The following is a 22246-nucleotide window of genomic DNA, read 5'->3' as shown; positions in this document are numbered from 1 at the left end:
ACTGTTACAATCAACAGAGGTTTTGGGTATATTTTAAAGAAATACTGCCTTAGAATTTTATCTGCATTTCACCGGTTCACCACGTGGCCAAACCTCTGAGGAGAACAGTTGATTCAACATTTCTTCTGAAATGAAAGATATCAGCTTAAACATGCCTATGAGGATTTGATGGCCTTCAGCCACAAGAATGTAATTTGTGTGTGGTACTGATGTAGATATCCATTTCTAAACTGATTGAGATTAAAATTGCACAACAGTGGTGTAGATTGATATGTGCCGATCCCATTTACAAAACGTTTGCGACACTGACAAAAGAACAATCATCAAATCAATTTAACACTATGTTTAAGTGAAAATAGTACAAAGACAAAGCAACACGTTCCAGAAAAATTGAGATGGGCATGTTTACCAGCATGTGGCATCAGCTCCTTTTCAACAACACGCTGTAAGCATTTGGGAACAGGTCCTAGCACCTGGACTAAGGAGCCATTTTGTTGTAATCCATGGAGAATATGATTTGGCCTTATCTTACTGAAATAAATAAGCCATTCCTCCAAAAAAAGACATCTGGATGATAGTGGGTTGCTCCAAAACCTAAATATATATTTCAGCATTAATGATGATTTCACAGATGTGCAAGTCACCCATGCCATGTGCACTACCGTACCCTCATACTACCACAGATGCTGGCTTTTTTACTATGCGCTTATAACAAGTCGGATAGTCCCTCTCCTCTTTAGCTTGGGAAAGGCAACATCCGTGATTTCCAGAGTGGGGAACCTAAGACTCTCTGAGGCTTGTTTTAAAGCCAATCATGTCACTAACATTATTTTTGGTAGCATCACACAACTTTACCTGTGTATTGTTTTTTCCGGTTTAACTTTACTGCACTGTTTTCATTTACATTTTATTCAGAATTCCTTTTCTGGAAATGGGGTTGTTCTATTTAGTGGGATGGAGGCCACTATATCATGACCATGATGAAGGAAGCCCAGTAGTAGACTGCCCGGCATATTTGATTGGTTTGTAAATGGCCAGCACTCTCTCCCTTGCTCTGGCCTTATAGGACAGGTCAAACATCTCTATAAGCTAATTAGGACTGACAGGCGCCGCTGCTGAAGGAACTGAACAAATTCACATAAAGAATAGTTTTTTTTTCCACATATTTTATTATTTCAGAAAAACATAGCATAATAAAAAGAACATTATGTTTCTGTAGTATAAAAGCTGGCATGTAACACCCAATTATCTTCCAATAAGTGACGGATTTAGCTACTTATCTTTTTAATTGTAGAAATTTAAAGTTTGTAACATTACTTTTAAATTGACACAAATATTATTCAATAAAAATACACAATTACTGTAATTGTTATGAAGAAATCTGTCTTTTTTTAAACTCTTTTTTTGATGTCATATACATCTACATTGATCATGAGAATAATGCCATTTTTATAAATAGTAAGCTGGCATCTGTGAATACACACAAACTTAGAAGTGTGCAAAATTAAAACGTATCATTTCTATAATTTAAATGTAAATACTTTTTAAACCACAAAAACATAACATTATTTAATGATAACCAATTGTGTAATATAATAGTCATGTCATGTGCAGAGAAATAACTTTAAGGCCAAAATTTGTTATGTTCTACAAAACCTTTATTTAATTATCTTATCTAAAAGTGCAAATACATAGGTTTTTCTCAACCCCTGGATTCCATTGTTTTTGTTAAGAAGTCCTGAAACGGGGAAGAAAGAGAATAATTTATGAGTCAAAAAGACATGTAGACTAAGTTCACTAACAAAAGTACTATGTGGACTTGATTATTTGTAGAAATGGAGGAAGAGACAAGCATTTTGTCTACACAAGCCGACAAAATAAAAGGTATTCTGTCATATACTTAAGGTGTTATGTATGGAGCTGTGATTAAAATGTAGTTTCTTTAATTTTTCAGATGTTGTTTATACAATTACATTGCAGTGTTTTCATTACAATTACATTTAATATTTGTAATATTTGCCAACTGCCTAAAAGCCATAGCTAAGAGGATAAAAATTATGGTAATGATTCATACCCTTCTAAATACAAAAGCCAGCCTCTGTATAAATGTATATTATTTCACTTCATAAAAACACAAAAGAAAGAATTCATTGTTTTTATTACCTTGATGGGGTCAGAACAAGGAGTATTTGCTGAAGTTTGTGTTGCTACTTTTAGCCCTTTACATCTTAGATATTCCTGAGCAAGACCAACAGCTTCCTCCTCCCTATTAGGGACAGAAGGAAAAAAAAACACAAGGACTAGAGCATATACCTCACAAGTGTATAAGGCTATCCCTTTCCAAAATGAAAAATGATGATGACTAATATGAACAGAATTTCTAGCCCAGGGCTGCCCAATGGAGGCCTGTTCCTGGAGATCTACCACCCTGTACACAATCAGGCAGACTTCCTGAAAAATGGCTATGGCGTGTATAGAAGTCCTGCTGTAATTAAACACTACTGACCTGTTGTGATTTACAAGGTACTTCACCAGTTCATTCACTTGTTCAGAATGACCCTTTAAGACAAAGTGCTTTGTGAGGGCCTGAAAATGTTCAGTCTTCTTCAAGTCCTGGTAGCGACCGGTTTGAAAAAGGAAAGAGAGCACCGTGCCCTTGATCTAAAGTTCAGAAACATTACAAAAAAGTGTCTGGGTTTATTACATTTAAAACACAGAAATAATATTGGTGAAATATGAAGAACTAGCTAATGTCAATAATAACAACATTTAAAACCTGGGATGGGACACCAGCAAGCTCTCCAGTGTTCATGTTCTCTTCCAGTTGATCCAAAATAACCACAGGGTTACAGGAAGAAAGGAAACTCTAATGTAAGGGTGGGAAATAAATAAATAAATAGATTTGGAATAGACACAGTGACAGATTAAACACTAGGGATGGGTGGTATCCATATTTTTCATACCGTCATACAGTCTCAAAACATTAGCGCGGTATACGCCCACCCATGGTCCAAAAAACACACATTGGCAGTTAGATCGGCGACTCAAACATGTCCGTAGGTGTGAGTGAATGTGTCAGTGTGTGTTGCTCTGTGAAGGACTAGCGCCCCCCTCCAGAGTGTGTCCCTGCCTTGTGCCCAGTGATTTTGGGTAGACTCCAGACCCACCGCGATGCTGAACTGGATACGTGCTTATAGACAATGAATGAATGAATTAATAATCAAATAAACATGTAATTTGACCAGGAGTGTTTAAAGCCTTAAGAGGGGGAGAAATGGGGGGGGGTGTGTCATATACTACCTTTGTTTTATTCAACTGCACATAATTCCATTTCATTAGTTTAATTACATCGTTGTCACTTCACCTATTTGACTTACATTTTAGTGTTTCATTTTTTTTTGTCTTAATGTAGGATACACAGATCTTCCCCTTATCACAGATGTATTGGACTGGCCAGGGCATGTCTGGTTTCTGAACATTACTGACAGTATATTATGCAGAATCAGAAACAGCACACTGCTGCAACTAGAAACTAGGGCTGGCCCTGAATATTCAGAAATTAATTTGTTTATGTATTCTGTTTTTAATTTTGAGATTCAGATATTAATTCTTAGGAAAATGTGGCAATTTATAAAGGTAATGCACCACTCCACTCATATTTTGGGCTTTGTACATGAAATTAGACAGCGAACCCTGGTTAACTGGTGTATAATCTGTGACTTTAGTGGTGGGATTAGCAAGTGAGTCTAACAAGGAGCTTCAGAAAATGCAGATTTTCTGAATTAACCCAAACACAACCCACGCTCACCCCTAGAGATCTGGTTCGGAAGTGGAATTCTTTGGCTCAAAAAATAAGCTGCACTTTGCCCAAATTCTACATGAAATCTCAAATATTGTTTTCACAGCTAATAAATTTACCTGGATTTGTTGCTCCCTCTTTCTGGAACAGGGGATAAATAAGAGGGTCCCGAGAGAATAGGCCATCAGGTTGAACTGAGCAAAACGCTTGGCAATGCCAATCAGATCCAAACTCAAAAGAAAAGGGCATCTGACCACAACATACAGAGTCATTAGAGTTCAACAGTGAAGTCAGTATTATGATTCTTACATATCATTGCTTTTAACCATTTAGTGGTTAATATCAATAATAAACTAGGTTTAAAGCTATGTAACTAAGTACGCTTACTTTAGTAAGAGTACAAATGTCTTATAGAAAGTGGCTTGTTGATGGGGGCTCAATGGAAGCGAAGCTGTAAAAGAAAGAGTAACAGTGTTCAGAATAATACACACAACCCAGTGTTCTACCTTACACAAACTTTTGACCTAAATATAAATGCTATGTTCACAGAAAGCACAATTACCTGTCATAAATGGAGCGAGGATCACACTGCGCCAGGTTCTGGACAAGCTTGGGATCTGTAAAATGTGACAAAATACTGACACTGTTCAAAGTAAATATATTTTTTGAAAGTTGCACTTACAAATTACAAAAACGATATCTGGTAATTTGATGACCAGTGCAGGTGCAAACATCTAACCAATGTTAAGCCTTGTTTTTACAAGGTATCTGTTGCACATTCTTTTGGTTTACTGGTCTTCAGTAACGTTCTGTATTTCTGTGAATTAATCAGTGAATGAGAAGATCAAGCCTGAATCTGCCATTCTGATACCTCCATGTTCCCAGTAGCTCTTGTAATCAGGATGAAGCTGCTCAGGTTAAAAGCAAAAGGTGTTTTCAATCTGCTTTTAGAGGCTGTGCATATAAAACATGTACATAAAGGTGTGCAAAATGGCCAGAAAACTCAGACCTCTCTGTTTTCAGAATTAATAAATTACACCAATATATTGCTATCATTCATTATAATATTTTGCACCCTCCACACTCAAGAATGCTACTGCTTTAAATGAAAAATAATTGTTTGGTGCCGGCATATAGTTGGGAAAATGCTGAGTTATGCTTGTGTTTGCGCTTAGACAGGGTCACAGACAGCAAATTTGCTAGTATATTTTTAAGACGATATACGTACCACAATATATAGCTCTACCAGTGCCACAGGCACAGTTTTTTTACCCAACAAATGACCAAATAGGAAAAACTGCATATGTGGCTTAAGAAATAAGTACATTAACAATGTTTTCCACTGGAGTGAAAAGAGCTCTAAACTTTGTACAGAAGGTAGTGAGTTTCAAAATATGAAAGAAAAAAAAAATCTATGCTAAACAATAAACTTATCTTAATCTCATATGACCACGTGTGTGATAAAAGCAAGCAGAAGGCCGTTCAATACCTCTAAAAGACTGGGCACTGCTTGGAGATTTTCCAGAATTTTCTGCAGGTAGTTTATCTACACAAAAACAAAAGATCACATTTTTAATGCTACCTTTGTAGAGTGCACACTGATTTCATAAAGACATTCGCAAATGACAATATTCTCAGCTAAGATTAGAAAAAATATACCATATTAAACACCAGAAGCTTCTGCAGGATTCCACTCCATAAATGTGGATCAAACACCTGATACTCCAAACAAAGGTCTGCCACTAGACGCACAGCCTGCACAGAAATTAAGAGATGCCCTGTTCAAACTTGTGCATATGGTTCAGGAAGTGTTATTATAGCTCATTATAAAAAGAAAAAGTATACAAATGCTCCAGATATTGTACATAAGTGACAGTGCTTATAAATTGTTTGGAACAATCACCCAATAATTACTGACAGTTTACACACAATTTGTGAAGAGGGCCTACAGTTTACTGATGAATTTTCTTTAGAATTTTCAAGCTAATGAACAAAGTAGCAAATCTGTTGTAGCCAATTTTATCTTCTGGCAATAGTACGCTGATATTTTGACAGAATACTTTGCTTTCTCTATTTAACTTAACAAGTAAAATTATCCTCAAACTTGTGACTTAGGATGTCAAAGCAATTAATTATTACAAATTCATAAATATTCAATTATTTCCAGATTGTTTATTGAGAGAAAAGTTGTTGTGTTGCACCATGATCCTGGAGGAAAATGGTCTCGATTCACGGTTTACTTGAATATGGTTGAAAAATAATTTACCTGAAAGGAACTTTTAAATTGATATTTAATCAGTCAAAAATGCAAATGAACAGTGACTGCCTTTTTGATTTAATTTAGTTAAAGGGTTTTTGCATTTTCATCATAAAATGCAACAGCTGTACTTATGTCAAAAGAGGGTTTGCATTGGGGAAAACATCTGTAAATTGCCATAAATATCATCAAAGTTAGAGAAACCCTAAACCTAATATGTACCAACTGGTTGACAAAACCAGCTGTTTGTACCTGAGGTTCATTGCTGTGATTCTTCCATAAGCCCTTAATCATGCCTTCCTTAGGGCTGCTGAGAAACATCTCCAGGTTATAAGGAATGTTAAGAGCCTCCAGTTGAGAGAGATACACATAGCACTTCAGGTAGTACCTATGAGAAATTAAGCTTTCGGTAAGACCTCTAAATAGAAATTAAAAATAATAAATAAAACATTTAAGCACAATTTACATCTTAACATAAATTATGGCTTTCTGGGAAAAATGTTTTAAGCAATAACAAACCTCCACAGAAATTGAGGAACTAAATTCCATAAAGGAGCATTTAGATGGGAATTTGCTTTATGAACTTAGCTTACAAGAATATTTAATTGTAAAGCCAGTTTATAAAATATTGCACTGCTTATATAATACAGAATTACTTTAGAATTAAGAATAATTAAGACATTTAAATGTGTTATTTTAATGTAAATGTAAATTCGAGAATGCTTGTGTATTTAAAATCTACCATTCAATTTGCCATGGTTTAAAAAAAAATAAAAAATACATTGCACTTCCACATATCAGGAAAAATCTCTAGAAGCCTTTCTTATTACTAGACACAAACAGGTACCATACACTCTCAGAAAAAAAGGTAAGGTAGCGGTACATTATTGGTCACTAAAGGTACAAACAGTGCAAATGTACCTTTAAAGAGGTACCGCAGTGGTGTTACAGTCCAGCTGGGTTCCCTAAAGGTTCATTACAGTCTCTTCTCCAGGAGGAGAGGGGGATATTTGTAATGTTTGGGGATATTTCATTATAGAACTAGGTAAAAATAATATAAGTCCTGGAGATGAAATGGGACGTATGAAGTCCCAACTTTAAAATCTACAGCAAAAGATACCACCACAGTGACATTTTTTTCTGACAGTGTATAACCGGTGGGATCTTGAAAGTAAATGTAGTCGTTTTTATTGGTCTGTTGGCACATACTTCACTTTATTGCTGGGTGTGTGAGACAGAGCCTCCAGTGTTGCTGAGTCTGCAATGTGAATGAGACAGAACAGGGCACGACTGCGATGCTCAAAAGTCAATCTGAGACCTGATCCACCCAACGGCTGCAAAGTAAACACACATGATGGGAAAAGCTAAAATAAATGATACTAGAATTAATTAGGTGCGTGAGGCTAAAAATATCAGCATTATTTCTTACCCATGTCTCTGCACTCAAGATGGGACTGAGTAAACGGGCACTCATATCCATAGGGTGCATCTGCAGTAAGTACACCACTCTTTAAAATAAAAAAAGTAAAATAAAGTAATAATTGAACAATAGAAATAGACTTTCTTTTTAATTTTGGGAAAATATATTTGTATACTAGACAAAATTGTACCTCATTAGATCAGGGTCATCAGTTATATCAATAACCTGCTCATGGTACTGCATGTCCTAAAGTGATATAAAGACATATTATTATAAGAACAAGAACAGCAGCTACAATCTTATTTCACCATTGAAAGTCAGCTGTGCTGACTTTGGACTTGATATAACACAGTGGACCAACAGCAGCAGATGACATGTCACACTAGACTCAAGCAGCAGTCCACTACTTGTGAATCTCCCCCAAATATTTGAACGGCCTTTTCTTTACAATCCTTTCAAGGCTGCGGTTATCCATGTTGCTTGTGCACCAGTTTCTAAAACAGTTAATTTGCTTGGATACAGCAGGAGGGTGTCAATGACTGCCTTCTGGACATCTGTCAAGTCAGCAGTCTCCCCCATGATTGTGTAGCCTACTGAAGCAGACTAAGGGACCATTTTAAAGGCTTAGGAAACATTTTGCAGGCGTTTTGTGTCAATTATTCTAATTTTCTGAGATAATGATTTTCATTGGTTGTAAACAATAATCATCAACATTAAAAGAAATAAACTCTTGAAAAAAATTAACTTTTTGATGACATTCTAATTTATTGAGATGCACCTGTATAATCATCAGCACACAAATAGTTTAGGGTGTTGTACGGGTAATTATTTATGTAACCCACCTTGCCATTTGCCTGCTCAGTTTTGCAAATCCACTTCTCCAAAAGAATGTTCCGAATCTTCAGGAGGTCGACTCCATTGATGGATGCAATCTCTTTAGCCACAGTGTGAATATCTGCCCAAAAATATTTACATCCTTCAAGCAACTTGAAACATCTTGATTAAAAGTCATTTACTTTTATACTGTGTGATCTGTAAAAGCTAGATGGCTTGCCTGATTAAGTTCTAATTCTAAATTTTCTGTGCTCTCTCCCATTAATTATATATAGCAGAAGATTTAGAGCTCTCAAATGTAAGCTACAGTAAGCCAATATAGGCATTCCCTTTGTGTCTCTGGCAATCAAATGTCTTAATGGCAGAACTGTGGTTGAACAGAAGGTAGCTCTGTGGGTTGTGCAATATTTCTGTAGCAGATGGTATTCTTCTGCTACATTCTTCTGGAGGGGCATGTCACAGAAATATTGAACAATAGAGTGCTTATACATAAGTAATAAAAATGGTGACATCCCGACGATAAGGCCAATGGTTTAACCAATGTACAATATTTCTGTTCCATGGTTAAAATGTGATGTTTACTCTCACCAGGGTAGATGTGTCCAGCAGGGCTCTTCATGCGCTCCACCACTGAGCTGTGCTCAAACAGAGCAACAATGAGGCGACCGGGCAGACCGGTAAGTTTGAGGAACTCAGGGGAGTCCATCTGAAAACTTATAAGGGCATTTTCTGTGGCTGAGCGCTGGTACTGCAGCTGCAGCTTAGAGATCAACATTTCTCCCTTCATCTGTAACTCCACCTGAAAAAAACTGCATATTAATACTGTGGGCACAAAAATAATTTCAGCTGAAACTCAATAGTGTTGTGTTATGAACTGTAAAGTTTGGTAAAGCATATCAAACTTTATATTGCAGATCAGATATGTGGAAAAACCCCTTTAAGTATTTATGTTAAAATTTTCTGCCAAATTCAAACATAAATACTGCAGAAATACCATTTCAACCTACTTTTAAATATATGTTATGTTTATACATGAGGATAAGAGCTTCTGCTGTATGTTGCATTTATTCAAAGTACATTACCATAACACAGGACTGTTAAAACTTTTCATTCTCAAATGTGAAGTTTGCCCCAACAGGAATTATATTACTTCCCGTTGTTCTTTTGTATATTTTATTACATATGACAAAAACAAGGGTATATAAATAAGCTCCCAATAAGATCTCAGAACATCCATTCATGAAAACAAACCTCTAGAGTATCAGACTTCAGTAAATTGTGCACAAGCTCCAGGCTGAACTTTAAAAACATGGCCTTCTCTGCACCTGAAATAAATGAAAAATATAATAATATATGAACTAAAAAACATAAAACTAAAACTGCATATGGCAAAGCTTATAGAGAGTGTATATGCCTTTTGCAAGGAACCATGAACATCATTCATTCATTCGTTGTCTGTAACCAGCTTATCCAGTTAATGGTTGTGGTGGGTCCGGAGCCTACCCAGACTCACTGGGCGCAAGGCGGAAACACACCCTGGAGGTGGCGCCAGTCCTTCGCAGGCCGACACACACTCACATTCACTTACACACGCACATCTGTGGACACTTTCGAGTAGCCAATCCACCTCCCAACGTGTTTTGGACTGTGGGAGGAAACCCTCCCGGACACTGGGAGAACACACCAAACTCCTCACAGACACCTGGAGCAGGATATGAACCCACAACCCCAGGACCCTGGACCTTGTGACTGCGACACTACCTGCTTCACCACCGCCATAGCCAAACAATTTCAAACAAGAAAGGCAGGGATCTGACTGTTAACTTTAGCCTAATTTTATGTATATTATTCAGTAGCTATAAAACAAACTGATTTAAAAAGTTGTGAATTTATTAAAACAGGAGTAACTAAAGCAAGAACCATGAGAAACGAATGGGTTATTTTACATTGTATTACAGCCAATAGTTAAATCATTTACCTCTCTTCCTTTTTTAGGTGGAGCAACAAGATGTTAAACGTTTGATAGGGCTACATACACAGTAACATATCATAACACTAAACAATATAAGTGATAACAAATGTTTGTCTGATCAAGCACCAAAATGATTAGAGGTTTTGATATTCAAGTAATTTTTCAAGGATTATTTTTCATTCTGATGCTTACAATACATGTTAAATGATCTTAATGAGTTCTCTTTAGTATTTCAAGTAAGCTGCCATTTTGTAGTTAAAGATTTCTCAAACATTTACTGCTATATCTGCACGTTTTAAACATATTCATTGCAAATTTACTCTTTTATTACTCTACCTGCATATACATAAAAAGCATAACAGGTTCAGTCCGGTTTAACTTTTTTCATACCCTGTGACAAAGGTTGTTTTGGATTTATATTACTTCTTCATAGCTGAAATTTAAGATTCTTTCAGATTTTTTTTTATCTGTTAGGATTTTGAAAGCTATATAGTCTAGAGACAGCTTTAGACTGACCTGGGGGCACATCCTGAGCAATCTTGTGGATGGTGGCTGCAGCCAGTTCCAGGTTTTGAATGCAGCGGGCATGTTTAAATATATTCTGTGTTACAGTGGCTGTGTCTCTCTTTGGGCCATGACCATGCAAGCGTTTACTCTGATCCAGTAACAAGGGCATCATCTTGTGCTTGAATATATAATTCACAACCAAGACGTAAAGCTTATCCAGGCTGACCTGCGTAAAACACAAAAAATTTATTACACCCAGAAAGAATGAAACCTTTTCATCAACAGAAATACAGTTAGGACATAATCCTACTATTTATCACTTTAGTTTTAAATGGTCTAAAATTACAGACACCAAACCTTTTAGTTAAGCAAATTAATCACAGTAGTATTCTGCAATGATTATCCTGGCCAGTTCTCAGTTCTTAGATTCCTTATACAAAGATTTTCAACAGAAATCAAGCTGCTAATAAATCATTACAATTAACAACATAACTCTGAATGCTTTGCTTCCAAATAAATGAGTAACAGATATTTTTCAAAACAGTTTCAAAACATGTCATTTCTGTACATTGTTTTCTTTTTTTTACATAGCATTTAGAAATAGCCATACTTCAGACTTAGGAATTCTGCCCATGTTAATAAATGTCATTTGTCATCAACTTCTATCATAAGCCTTTTATAAATACTACTTTTCCTGAAAAATGAACATGCTGATGCCACCTCCACTCACTTTTCTTACCTTCATGAGTTTGGATATAAGGAGTAGTGTGGGCAGGGTCTCTTCATTGAGCTCTGGAGCTGTAAATAAAGATGAAAAAGAACATGCAAATACTTATACAATACGCTAAATTGAAAGGTCTGTGCACACAACTGGCCCCCTACATCCACAATCGGTGAACCTTAATGTAGCTGAATGTACTAATTATGTACTAACTAATAAGGGATATCAGCAAACATTTGGTAATTGTGTATTGTAGAGTATATAACTGAGCTCTGTTTTGACTTGTATTGTGTCATATTCCAAAAGTAATTTTGGCTGAAACAACCACAATATCTACATTTTGCTAGGTAACCTAGATACATAGCTATCAAAGGAGACATTTCTAAATACAATAGAACTGCTCTTGAATTAATCTACTATCCACAGATTTGCTGAAAATTGACAGCAGTAAAACCACTTTGACTATTAGTGATACTCACAAATAATTTTCCAGAAGTAGTGGTTTGTCTGGAGGAGAAGATGAAATGGCAGCCGAGTGTTGGCGAGTGGTGTACCCTCCAGAGAATGTTCCAGAAGATAAGTGTTCTCCAAGTCCGTGGGGGGAGAAATACGTTTGTGTGACTTCAGGTGTTGGAGTAAACCCATCATCTTCAGAGTGAGGAACAACAAATGAGAAGATTCTTAAAGTCATTCATTCATTATCTGTAACCGCTTATCCAATTCAGGGTCGCGGTGGGTCCAGAGCCTACCTGGAATCATTGGGCGCAAGGCAGGAATACACCCTAGAGGGAGCGCCAGTCCTTCACAGGGCAACACAGACACGGACACTATTGAGTCGCCAATCCACCTACCAACGTGTGTTTTTGGACTGTGGGAGGAAACCAGAGCACCCGGAGGAAACACACGCGGACACGGGGAAAACACACCAACTCCTCACAGACAGTCACCCGGAGCGGGATCAAACCCACAACCTCCAGGTCCCTGGAGCTGTGTGACTGCGACACTACCTGCTGCACCACCGTGCCACCTTCTTAAAGTCATGCAATCCAGCATTTTACACTGGCCCCTAATCACCATTTCAGAAATAGCATATAACCAACCAATTATACTGAATCATTAGCTACCATTTTGCATATTCATAAATGTAAATGGACAGGCACATAACTATTGGGGGAAAAATGTTTTACTCAGATTTTCACAGGATGGGAACTTTAATTTCTGTCTACATGAATATTAATGACCACAACATAACATATATTTAATTTCATAAAAAAAAGTTTCAATAGACAGTATTAGGCAGGCCATTAAAAACACTGAACCAAAGCAGTTGGGTAACATCACATCACAACCATTATGTACAAATTATCCTTCAAATAAGAGTAGCTTTCAAATCCAGATGTTGAATCCAGTTGCTGGTTATGGGTTTTGTAATCACTTGTATCTATGACACTAACTGGCCAGTTTACTCTTATCAATTACAAAAGTCAAGATGCAAAGTTTCTAGAATACTAGTTATTCTTATTGAATAATATATGTAAATGATGAAGGGATATAAAGTCTTACTTGACATAAGGGTAAAACAGCAGTGCTTTCATCAGCAGTCTGAATGGTTTTCAGCAATCTCTCAATCTTCTCATAGTTGTATGGATTCAACTGTAGAAGAGAAATGATCCAATGCAGAAACAGTAAAAACACCAAAGGGGTTGCCTTGTTGACATTCTGAAGTTAGAGGTCAGCAGCCCATTCTGATTAAAAGTTTTTAAAGGTGAGTTTCACGACTGTAATCTACAAGCTCTTTTTATTAAATTCAAAAGATTCCTCACCATTTACTATCTCCCCAGTCTGGAGATAATTTACCAATCGCCAGTGTCATTAAACAAGAATAAATAAATAAATACATAAAAAAGTGTAACTCTCACAGTCACAAAAGAAAAACAGCAAAGAGCCCTCAAAACGAATTTTGGAAAAATAATTCCATCATATATAATAATGAAATGGCTTGTTAAAAATGGAAATGTTAAATAACGTAAAGGCTGACATACTAAAAAAACAATGTAGTTTACGGTGAAAACATGTCTTGTGGATTCCCCCTACCCCCCGATGAATTAATAAATTATTTTAATGTCTGCTTGCAAATTAAATGAATGAAGGAACTTTGATGTGTGCATGGTATGGTTTAACTACAAATGCATTTTTAAAATCTATGCACTGATTTGGCTAATAACCTTCCAGTTTAACATATAAACACATGACAGATCTTAGACGTGTGCCAGACAAGCATGTAAATGAGAGTTGAGAAAAGCTGAATTTTTCCATATGGAAAATGCTATAAGGCAGACCTTGGTCAGTGCTGTGTGCAGACTGATAACCAGGTCTCCAGGGGAGCTGAGCTGAGGAACAATCCTCAGTGCGCGTTCTAATATGTCCTCATGTCCTAGTGGAGTGTCCTCATTCCCTGAGATCAATCTAGGGTCAGCAGCCCCGAGCGCACTCTGTTGAAATTCTCCTTCATCCTGCAGCAGTAGAGTGGTGATGTAAAGACTGACTGCAGAGTCACTGTCCAGCCCATATGTGCTACAAAGAACAAAAGGAAAAGAGAAGGAAAAACACAGCTCATTTTGTATTTAGATGTACACACATCAAATTTAAATTTACAATTTAAATAAAAAATTAGTACACAATAGTACAACAATATTGGAAATATAGCTTAATCTCCAACAAAGCAAGTAGTTGGCGTGTACGTCCTCTTACAACCTAATAACTTAACATTTATCTTTAAATAATATCAAATTAAAAGTTAAAATATAATTTACATGTGGCAAGTTTACACTGATCTGGCATTAAATAAACAATTATGAACATTATCCAGTGTGATAATAGTGAGATAAAGTGGACAGATGAATGTTCTCAGTTTAAAACTTGCTTCAGGACTGCTAGAGGTTTTAAGATGAAAGTTCAGCATATCTTCAAAATAGAAAATTCACCATTTTGTTATTAACTGAGGAGAACACATACTTGCAGTACTCCTGTAATACTTCCGCTGTGATGTTTCTGTTCTTCACAAGGACAGGAATCAGACTCCTCTTAGTCTCTGAACACAGTCTAAATACAGACTGGATAGAAACCTGCATGAATATAACAGCAAAGACAAAGTCAGCAATTATAGTTAAAGATGCCTTATATTATTAAATATTAAAGAGATAGAATACTAACATTCCGGATCTGGAAAACCCTTATGAATGTGTAAACAAAAGATAAGTAGTTTTAGATGTTTTAAAAGGTATATATATATATATACACACACACACACACACACACACACCCCTTTTAAACACACACACCTTCCAGCCATAACTTTATGACCAACCTCATGTTTGTACACTGACTGTCCATTCTCCAACTTCACTGACCATAAAGGAGCATTCCATAGTTCTACTGTTACAGACTTGTGTCTGTTGCTCTGCGTACTTTCTCATCTAATATACAAGGTGGACGAACAAGGTGGGAGTGTTTGTTTGAATGGACAGTGAGTGGACACAGTGTTCAAAAACTTCAGAATTACAAAGTGCTCCTGTGCAGTCAGTGAAGCAGAGAGAAAGGATGATGAGTGTAGAAAACAAGGAAGCGATTATTATGGCTGGATGGCATATTCCACTTGAAAATCAACAGTGAAATTGTAGATTTGCTTCATTACTAACCCCAAATTTTCCAAGCTTAATTCCCCAGTCTGCATCTGTAATAACTAGCAAGAACTTCTGTTTCTCTTCATCATCATTATTCAGTGAGCAGAAACGAGCACCAACCATAGCCACAGCCTGAGCAGAATGGGACAGAGGAATAAGTCATACAAAATACATGGAAGGATGAAGATGAAGGTTATTAACTAAGACTTTCTTACCATGATTTTATCATAGTTTTGCCAAGCACTTGTAATTATCTTCCAGAGAATTTCCAGCACCTCAGATTTACACAGAATTGTGCAAAGTCCAATGGCCAAATCACAGTCCACAACTCTCCAATTTAGAACCTAATACAGGATGCAGTGAATATGAAAGTAATGCAAATGACATGTTGAATCTAACTGAATGAATTTCGGGTATTTCATAGAACACTCACCTTATGTAACAAGGAAACCACAACCACTCTGATGGCAGACACAGCCGTCTTCTCTATTGCATCAAGAGTCTGTTTGTCTCGGACTAAACGACTGTTAGTATGAAGCTGAAGTGAAAAAATATCAGTGTAACATGTTTCTTATTCAAACAACACAGGAAGGGTTCAAAAGAAAAAAAAATGTAAATTATATTATTACTTTTTGCTTATTTGTTAGGACATAATCTCACAATATTACATGTTTCAACTCTCACAAAAATCATACGACATAAACCTACTTAAACATCTATAAAGTTGTCTTCCAGCAAGGGCCAGTGATTAAAACACTTTCTAGAGTGAATTTGATTAATAATGCCCTTATAAAAAACCTGGAACTTGCTAAAAAAAAGGAAAAAAAAAGCCTTCATAAATGTTAATATATGATTATGTCTTATGGAGGTGTCATAAAATGTTGCTTAATAAGCCATAATATATTGTACTACTGATAAGTGATAGCAAATTAACTGCTTCAGATATATGAGATCTTAGGAGAGGAATTAGTGCCAAATTAAAAAGCAATCAGCTAGGGTTGACTGGCCTGCCCAAGCCCAGCCATGGTTACACCCCTGGCTCTTTGAACCACAGTCTTTATTAAAGAACCATGTCCCAATTTCTGTAGAGCTGTTCAAAACAAGCTTGGACCTTTGATGCCTGTAATCTCTCCCATTCCAGTACTTATCAGAGAGAGAAAGAACAGAGAGTTCAGGTCAGATTCTGTGAATGTAGCCAATCTACAGCAAATAAAATGTGAAACAGAGATTCTGTGGCAAAGTGCACAAGTTACTAAGTTAGCTCTTCTAAATATCAGATCTCTCACAAACAAATCACACTTAATTAATGATTTTATTACAGCACATGGGCTTGATTTTATACTTTTAACTGAGACTTGGCTAAATGAATGTAGTGCTGCAACTGTTTTATTGGAGTCGGCTCCTCCAGATTTTCATTTTTTAAATGCATCTCGTGCCAGCAGAAAAGGTGGAGGTCTAGCTGCTTTGTTCCATGGTTCTTTTCAGTGCAAGCAGTTATCATTTGGAGACTTCACAACATTTGAGAATCTCTGTGTAGTTTTGAAAGGGACACCACAGATATTACTAGTAACTGTCTACAGGCCTCCGAAGTACAGCGCTAATTTTATTGATGAATTTACAGAGATGCTGTAAATCTTCTCTGATAAGTAACTACAGGCCAATTTCTAATCTACCGTTCATGGGCAAAATCATTGAGAAAATAGTTTTCAGGCAAATCACTGGTTTCTTGTCCATAAACAGTAGCCTAGACAAATTCCAGTCCGGGTTCCGGTCTAATCACAGCACTGAGACTGCTCTAATCAAGGTAATTAATGACATCCGCTTAAATACAGAGGCTGGAAAGGTATCTCTTCTATTACTTCTTGACCTTAGTGCTGCCTTTGATACCATTGACCATAAGATTCTTATAGATAGACTCGCAAACTGGGTTGGACTCTCAGGAACAGTCCTGAAGTGGTTCATTTCTTACCTGGAAGGCAGGAACTACTTTGTAGAAATAGAAAATAATATTTCAGAGAACATGCCAGTAACCTGTGGTGTCCCCCAGGGCTCTATTCTTGGTCCACTTTTATTTAATTTATATATGCTTCCTCTTGGCCAGATTCTACAGAACTATGGGCTGTCCTATCACAGCTATGCAGATGATACTCAGATTTACATGGCCCTGTCCCCAAACGACTCTGGCCCAGTTGACTTATTAAGCAAGTGCCTTGAACACATCACAAACTGGATGGGACACAATTTTCTGCAGCTGAATAAAGATAAAACTGAGATTATACTATTTGGGAATAGCACTGAGAGACAAAGATTGGCTACGTATCTGGACTCGAGAGCCCTCAAATCTAAAGAACTGGCTCGCAACCTTGGTGTATCAATGGACTCAGATCTCAGTTTTAGTAGTCATATTAAAGCGGTTACTAGATCAGCATTTTACCATCTTAAGAACATCAGTAAGATTAGAGATTTTCTGACTAAACCAGACCTAGAGAAACTTATCCATGCTTTTATTTCTAGCAGGATTGATTACTGTAATGGTCTCTTAGCTGGACTTCCAAAAAAGACCATTAAACAGCTTCAGCTGATTCAAAATGCAGCTGCCAGAGTTCTCACTCGGAGCAAAAGAAGAGATCATATCACCCCCATCCTCAAATCCTTACACTGGATACCAGTCTGTTATAGAATAGACTTTAAGGTGTTATTACTGGTTTATAAATGTCTCAATGGGGTAGGACCAGCGTATTTATCAGATCTGCTACAGAGATATGAGCCGAGCAGAGATCTCAGATCTTTAGGAACTAGTCAGTTAGTCCTGCCTCGGGTCAAAACTAAACATGGAGAGGCAGCATTTAGCTACTATGCCACTTTTAAATGGAACCAGCTGTCTGAGAATATTAGAAGTGCCCCAACGTTAGACACATTTAAATCAAGACTTAAAACTCTCTTGTTTGAGCAGGCTTACAGCTCAGTTTAAAATATTCTGCACTTTTCTGTAACGGCATTTTATTTCTTTTATTTCTTTTCATTTATTGTCATTTTAAATTGTTTTAATCATTTTACTCTTTTTATGTAATTGTCTTATTGGAATTTATGATTTTACTCTGGCTTTTAATGTAATTTCTTTTTCTGTAAAGCACTTTGAATTGCTTCTGTATGAAAGGTGCTCTATAAATAAACTTGCCTTGCCTTGCCTTGCCTAGAGGACTGGGATTGGATAGAGTTTGCTTTTCAATCATGGCACAAATACAGCACAGTTCTCAGCTGAAATGCAATTCCTGCTTTGCATTTTGCTTTGGCACGTTCACAGCGCCACACAGTGGAATACAATACAGTTGAGCTGATTGCATTGTTCGGTGGTTTGTGTTCAATTCTGACACAAATTCAGCATTTTATTCTTTAAACGAAAATCGACACACTTTTTTTTTCTGGTAAGAGACAGAGCAACATTAAATCAATGTAATGAATATTTGTTTTTCTTTATGGCACAATCTCATGATGTAAAGAAATACAGTTGTGTACATTTTGAGGTGATTGTATTCAATTCTGACACTAATTCAGCATGTAATTTTTTTAAATGCTAACTCTCATGTATTGTTTTTCAGTAAAAAGATCAAGCAACGTGAAAATAATGTAATTTGCTTTTAATTTTGGCACGGGTTCTTCATGTTGGTTTGGAAGAACAATGACGTGTGTGGATTGCATTTCACATTGTCCTATTTCAGTGATAGATTTTTAATTTGTCACTAATTCCTCTGTTTCACTGTAACAGATTCAGTGCTGTTAATCTTAAGACTTACCTTCATGCTCAGAGTTAGATCCATGTTGTTGGAGACAAAGTGCTGTAAAATGCTGCCATAAGACTCCATCAGGAGCCGAAGAGCCAGCTCTAACTGACTACACTCTTGCAGACTCTGAAGCATTGTGGCCATTGGGCCCAGCAGAGGACGAACAAAGTCAGTCCCTATAACAATAGAGAGAGATTATCCAATACAGTAATACAGTCACAAAACAAGCAGCCTTGCAAAATGACTAATATTACATTTAAAAACTTTCATATCCTGCTTTTATTTCTGTCTCTAAACATCCTTGGTTTATGTATCGTCACAAAACATGAACACTACAGCTGTTTATATATGTGGATTGTGAATTTTTACTTTCCCAATACCTTCAATTCCTGAATTTTTGTTACCCTCAAAGATTTCAGATCAAAAATATAATTTTATATATAAAACAATGCTGTTGTTCCCTATGAAAAAAGTAATTGCCATTTAGCTACTAAACCAATGTTTGGTTTTGTTTAACCAAATTCTATTGACAGTTGTCAGTAGCCACACCTAGCCATGACTACTGACAGACCATAAGAATGTAAATGGAGCCTCTGGCAATGTGCTAAAATCAAGCTAAAAGCTCTCAAAAAGCAGCACATGATATAATGTTCTTAAGAGATTCAAAGTCATTGTAATCTACCAGTCTGGAAAGGATCACAAAGCCACTGCTAAGGCTCAGTGGTGAACATTCCGTGGAGTGGCCAGATCACCCTAAACTTCTCCAAGAACACATTGCCATCGCAGTCAAGTCCAACAGAACCATTAAAGAACCTCATTTAAATGAGTGTACATGATTCCACAGTAAGAAAGTCACTGGGCAAAAACGACATAAATGGGAGAACTGGCAGACATCGTCTCGCATTTGCAGAAAAATATTTATTTTATATTTCATAAATATATAAATATTTATGATTTCTGGGATAATTAAAACAGTGTGTCACTGTTATCACAAGTGTTAGACTGCAGTTGTCACTGCCATGAAGGATATAACTTGAATAAATCTTTATTTTCTATAAATGGAATGATCACTTAAAAATAAGTTTTACTCATGTCTTTAACTTGTATTAAAATTAGTTGGACCATCTGAAATATTAATTCAACATTGATTAACACTCTGACTTGAGAATTAAACAAATATATATATATATATATATATATATATATATATATATATATATATATATATATATACATAAAATGTGTGTGTGTGTATGTATGTATGTATGTATGTATGTATGTGTGTGTGTGTACTGACAAAAACAACTTTCCTTGATCACCCATGTTGCAATTCTTAATCAAATATATACAACATATAATCATAAGTAATTTTTACCTTCTTGGAGAGCACAATACGGCAAGCAGGAGCAACCCAATGAATGAAATGTAGAGTCTAGAACAGCAGAAAACAAAAATATTTTTGAAATAGGCTTCAAAATCTGTTTACATCTAGGTTTTAATATATTATATTTTATATATATATATATATATATATATATATATATATATATATATATATATATATATATATATATATATATATATATATAATACACAGACACACATTTCATTATATAAAATTATATAACATTATATCTATTTAATTATATAAAAATATATATAACATTTTTCCTCTGTGTATACATACCTGAGAGTGGCAGTAGACTGTTGGTTATCTTATACTGCACTGGAAGCACCGAGACTGGATCCAGCACAATTCCATCCTCATTAAACACATCCTGAACACTTGTCTCGGTGTAGGCATCGTCCTCGCCATTCAGGACACCATCCTGTACATACAGCACGGATCACATATAAATACACACAGCAAGCACTAGGGCTGTAGGGATTCACAGAACTCAGTACCCGGTTCAATATTTTAAAATGTCTGATTCCAACTCTACAATACCAGGTATATAACTTTGGATTACTGTGTGTATATAATTTTGATTCCATTTTTACTGTTAGAAAAAGAACAGATGTTTTCACAAAGAAAAGATGAAGCCAAACTAAGGCAGTAAATGTACCTTGGTGACAAACCCGTAGTCATCAATCTGACACTGACGATAAACATCAGCGGCCCCTCGAGTGCTTTTACACAACTCCACGCAGTCCAGCAAAAGATCTGTCATACAGAAACATGATTTCTCCATCAGAGTAATTACACTGCACACGAAGAAAACAGTAATGTGTGTGTCAGAATAGATAGCTGAAAACATTTGATCCTGTATTTTAAGCAGGTGTTACCCAAGAATATTCATGTATTTTTAATATATTGTCACTCTCAGTAGATAACTTTGTACACTTTTGTTTTATACATATAAAAACATATAAAACTGCTCTAGCCTCTTAAAATTTTATGATGAATAAACTAACAGGAATGCTCAAAAATTATTTGATAAACAATCTCATTACAAACTTACAAGAACTTTTTTTTCCCATTTCTATTAAATATTTGATTGAATAAAAGATAAAAACAAAATTCTACCTGAAAAATATTTAAGTTCAATATGAAATGGAAAAAAAATTGTGTTTATACATTTCTAATTATACAATTATACTAATTAATTGTGATTTTATATATATTACTTTGTAATATGAAGATTATTTTGTCATTACTCATTTATTAACATGCTTTGCTGCATAATTTTTATTTATATATTTTGTGTTAATTAATAACTTGGTAAATAATAGATTTCCCCATGGATGAATGAGTGAGAAACATATAAATTTTTTAATAGCTTTCTTTAAATGTTATTCAAGGTTGTAATAAAATAATTATACTACAATCATTGTCTGTAACCGTTTATCCAGTTCAGGGTCACGGTGGGTCCGGAGCCTACCCGGAATCACTGGGCACAAGGCTAAACTACAGTCATCTTTAGAAAATTACATTTAGCAAACAAGAGATTGCATACATGTCACAAGTGTTTACACAGCATAAATAATGAAGTCAGTGTTTACTATGGGAAGAATTGAAGAGGTACCTGTGTGGCAGATAGTGATTGCCTGGCAGGCAAGTTTGTGGATGAGCACTGGGAGATTCACTCTCTCAGGTAGCACCATGGGAACGTTATCCTCCAGCATCTGACACAGCCGCTGAGCTGTGCTGAAAAGAACGCTGCCAGTGCTGGAGTTGGGATGATGCTCATACAGCTCACTAAAGACAAACAGCAACTCATTACTCACTTATGGGGGTGATTACATGATTACTTGTTTACCTTCAGGAAAG

General features: G+C 36.1%; 1 protein-coding gene across 1 annotated transcript in view; it reads right to left on the bottom strand.

The window, feature by feature from the left end:
- Positions 1-1609: 1609 nt before the first annotated feature.
- The window catches only part of LOC136678000 (kinetochore-associated protein 1-like), a 46040-nt gene continuing 25403 nt past the window's right edge, over positions 1610-22246 (bottom strand). The window contains exons 32-61 of the mRNA XM_066655745.1: positions 22002-22174; positions 21042-21139; positions 20663-20804; positions 20351-20407; positions 18988-19151; positions 15627-15731; positions 15409-15537; positions 15209-15325; positions 14526-14635; positions 13850-14084; positions 13074-13163; positions 11990-12158; positions 11529-11587; positions 10799-11015; positions 9562-9635; positions 8899-9109; positions 8319-8431; positions 7667-7722; positions 7486-7564; positions 7266-7390; positions 6309-6444; positions 5459-5554; positions 5289-5345; positions 4362-4416; positions 4187-4250; positions 3919-4048; positions 2777-2866; positions 2507-2661; positions 2164-2266; positions 1610-1738 (exon numbers count right to left, since the gene is read on the bottom strand). Of these exons, the coding sequence (XP_066511842.1) occupies positions 1703-1738; positions 2164-2266; positions 2507-2661; positions 2777-2866; positions 3919-4048; positions 4187-4250; positions 4362-4416; positions 5289-5345; positions 5459-5554; positions 6309-6444; positions 7266-7390; positions 7486-7564; positions 7667-7722; positions 8319-8431; positions 8899-9109; positions 9562-9635; positions 10799-11015; positions 11529-11587; positions 11990-12158; positions 13074-13163; positions 13850-14084; positions 14526-14635; positions 15209-15325; positions 15409-15537; positions 15627-15731; positions 18988-19151; positions 20351-20407; positions 20663-20804; positions 21042-21139; positions 22002-22174 (3445 nt within the window). The 3' untranslated portion in view covers positions 1610-1702. The remainder of the gene's footprint in view (positions 1739-2163; positions 2267-2506; positions 2662-2776; positions 2867-3918; positions 4049-4186; positions 4251-4361; positions 4417-5288; positions 5346-5458; positions 5555-6308; positions 6445-7265; positions 7391-7485; positions 7565-7666; positions 7723-8318; positions 8432-8898; positions 9110-9561; positions 9636-10798; positions 11016-11528; positions 11588-11989; positions 12159-13073; positions 13164-13849; positions 14085-14525; positions 14636-15208; positions 15326-15408; positions 15538-15626; positions 15732-18987; positions 19152-20350; positions 20408-20662; positions 20805-21041; positions 21140-22001; positions 22175-22246) is intronic.

Source organism: Hoplias malabaricus, chromosome Y, assembly GCF_029633855.1.
Source record: "Hoplias malabaricus isolate fHopMal1 chromosome Y, fHopMal1.hap1, whole genome shotgun sequence".
Classification (NCBI taxonomy): domain Eukaryota; kingdom Metazoa; phylum Chordata; class Actinopteri; order Characiformes; family Erythrinidae; genus Hoplias; species Hoplias malabaricus.
This window is presented reverse-complemented; position numbering and strand designations above follow the sequence as displayed.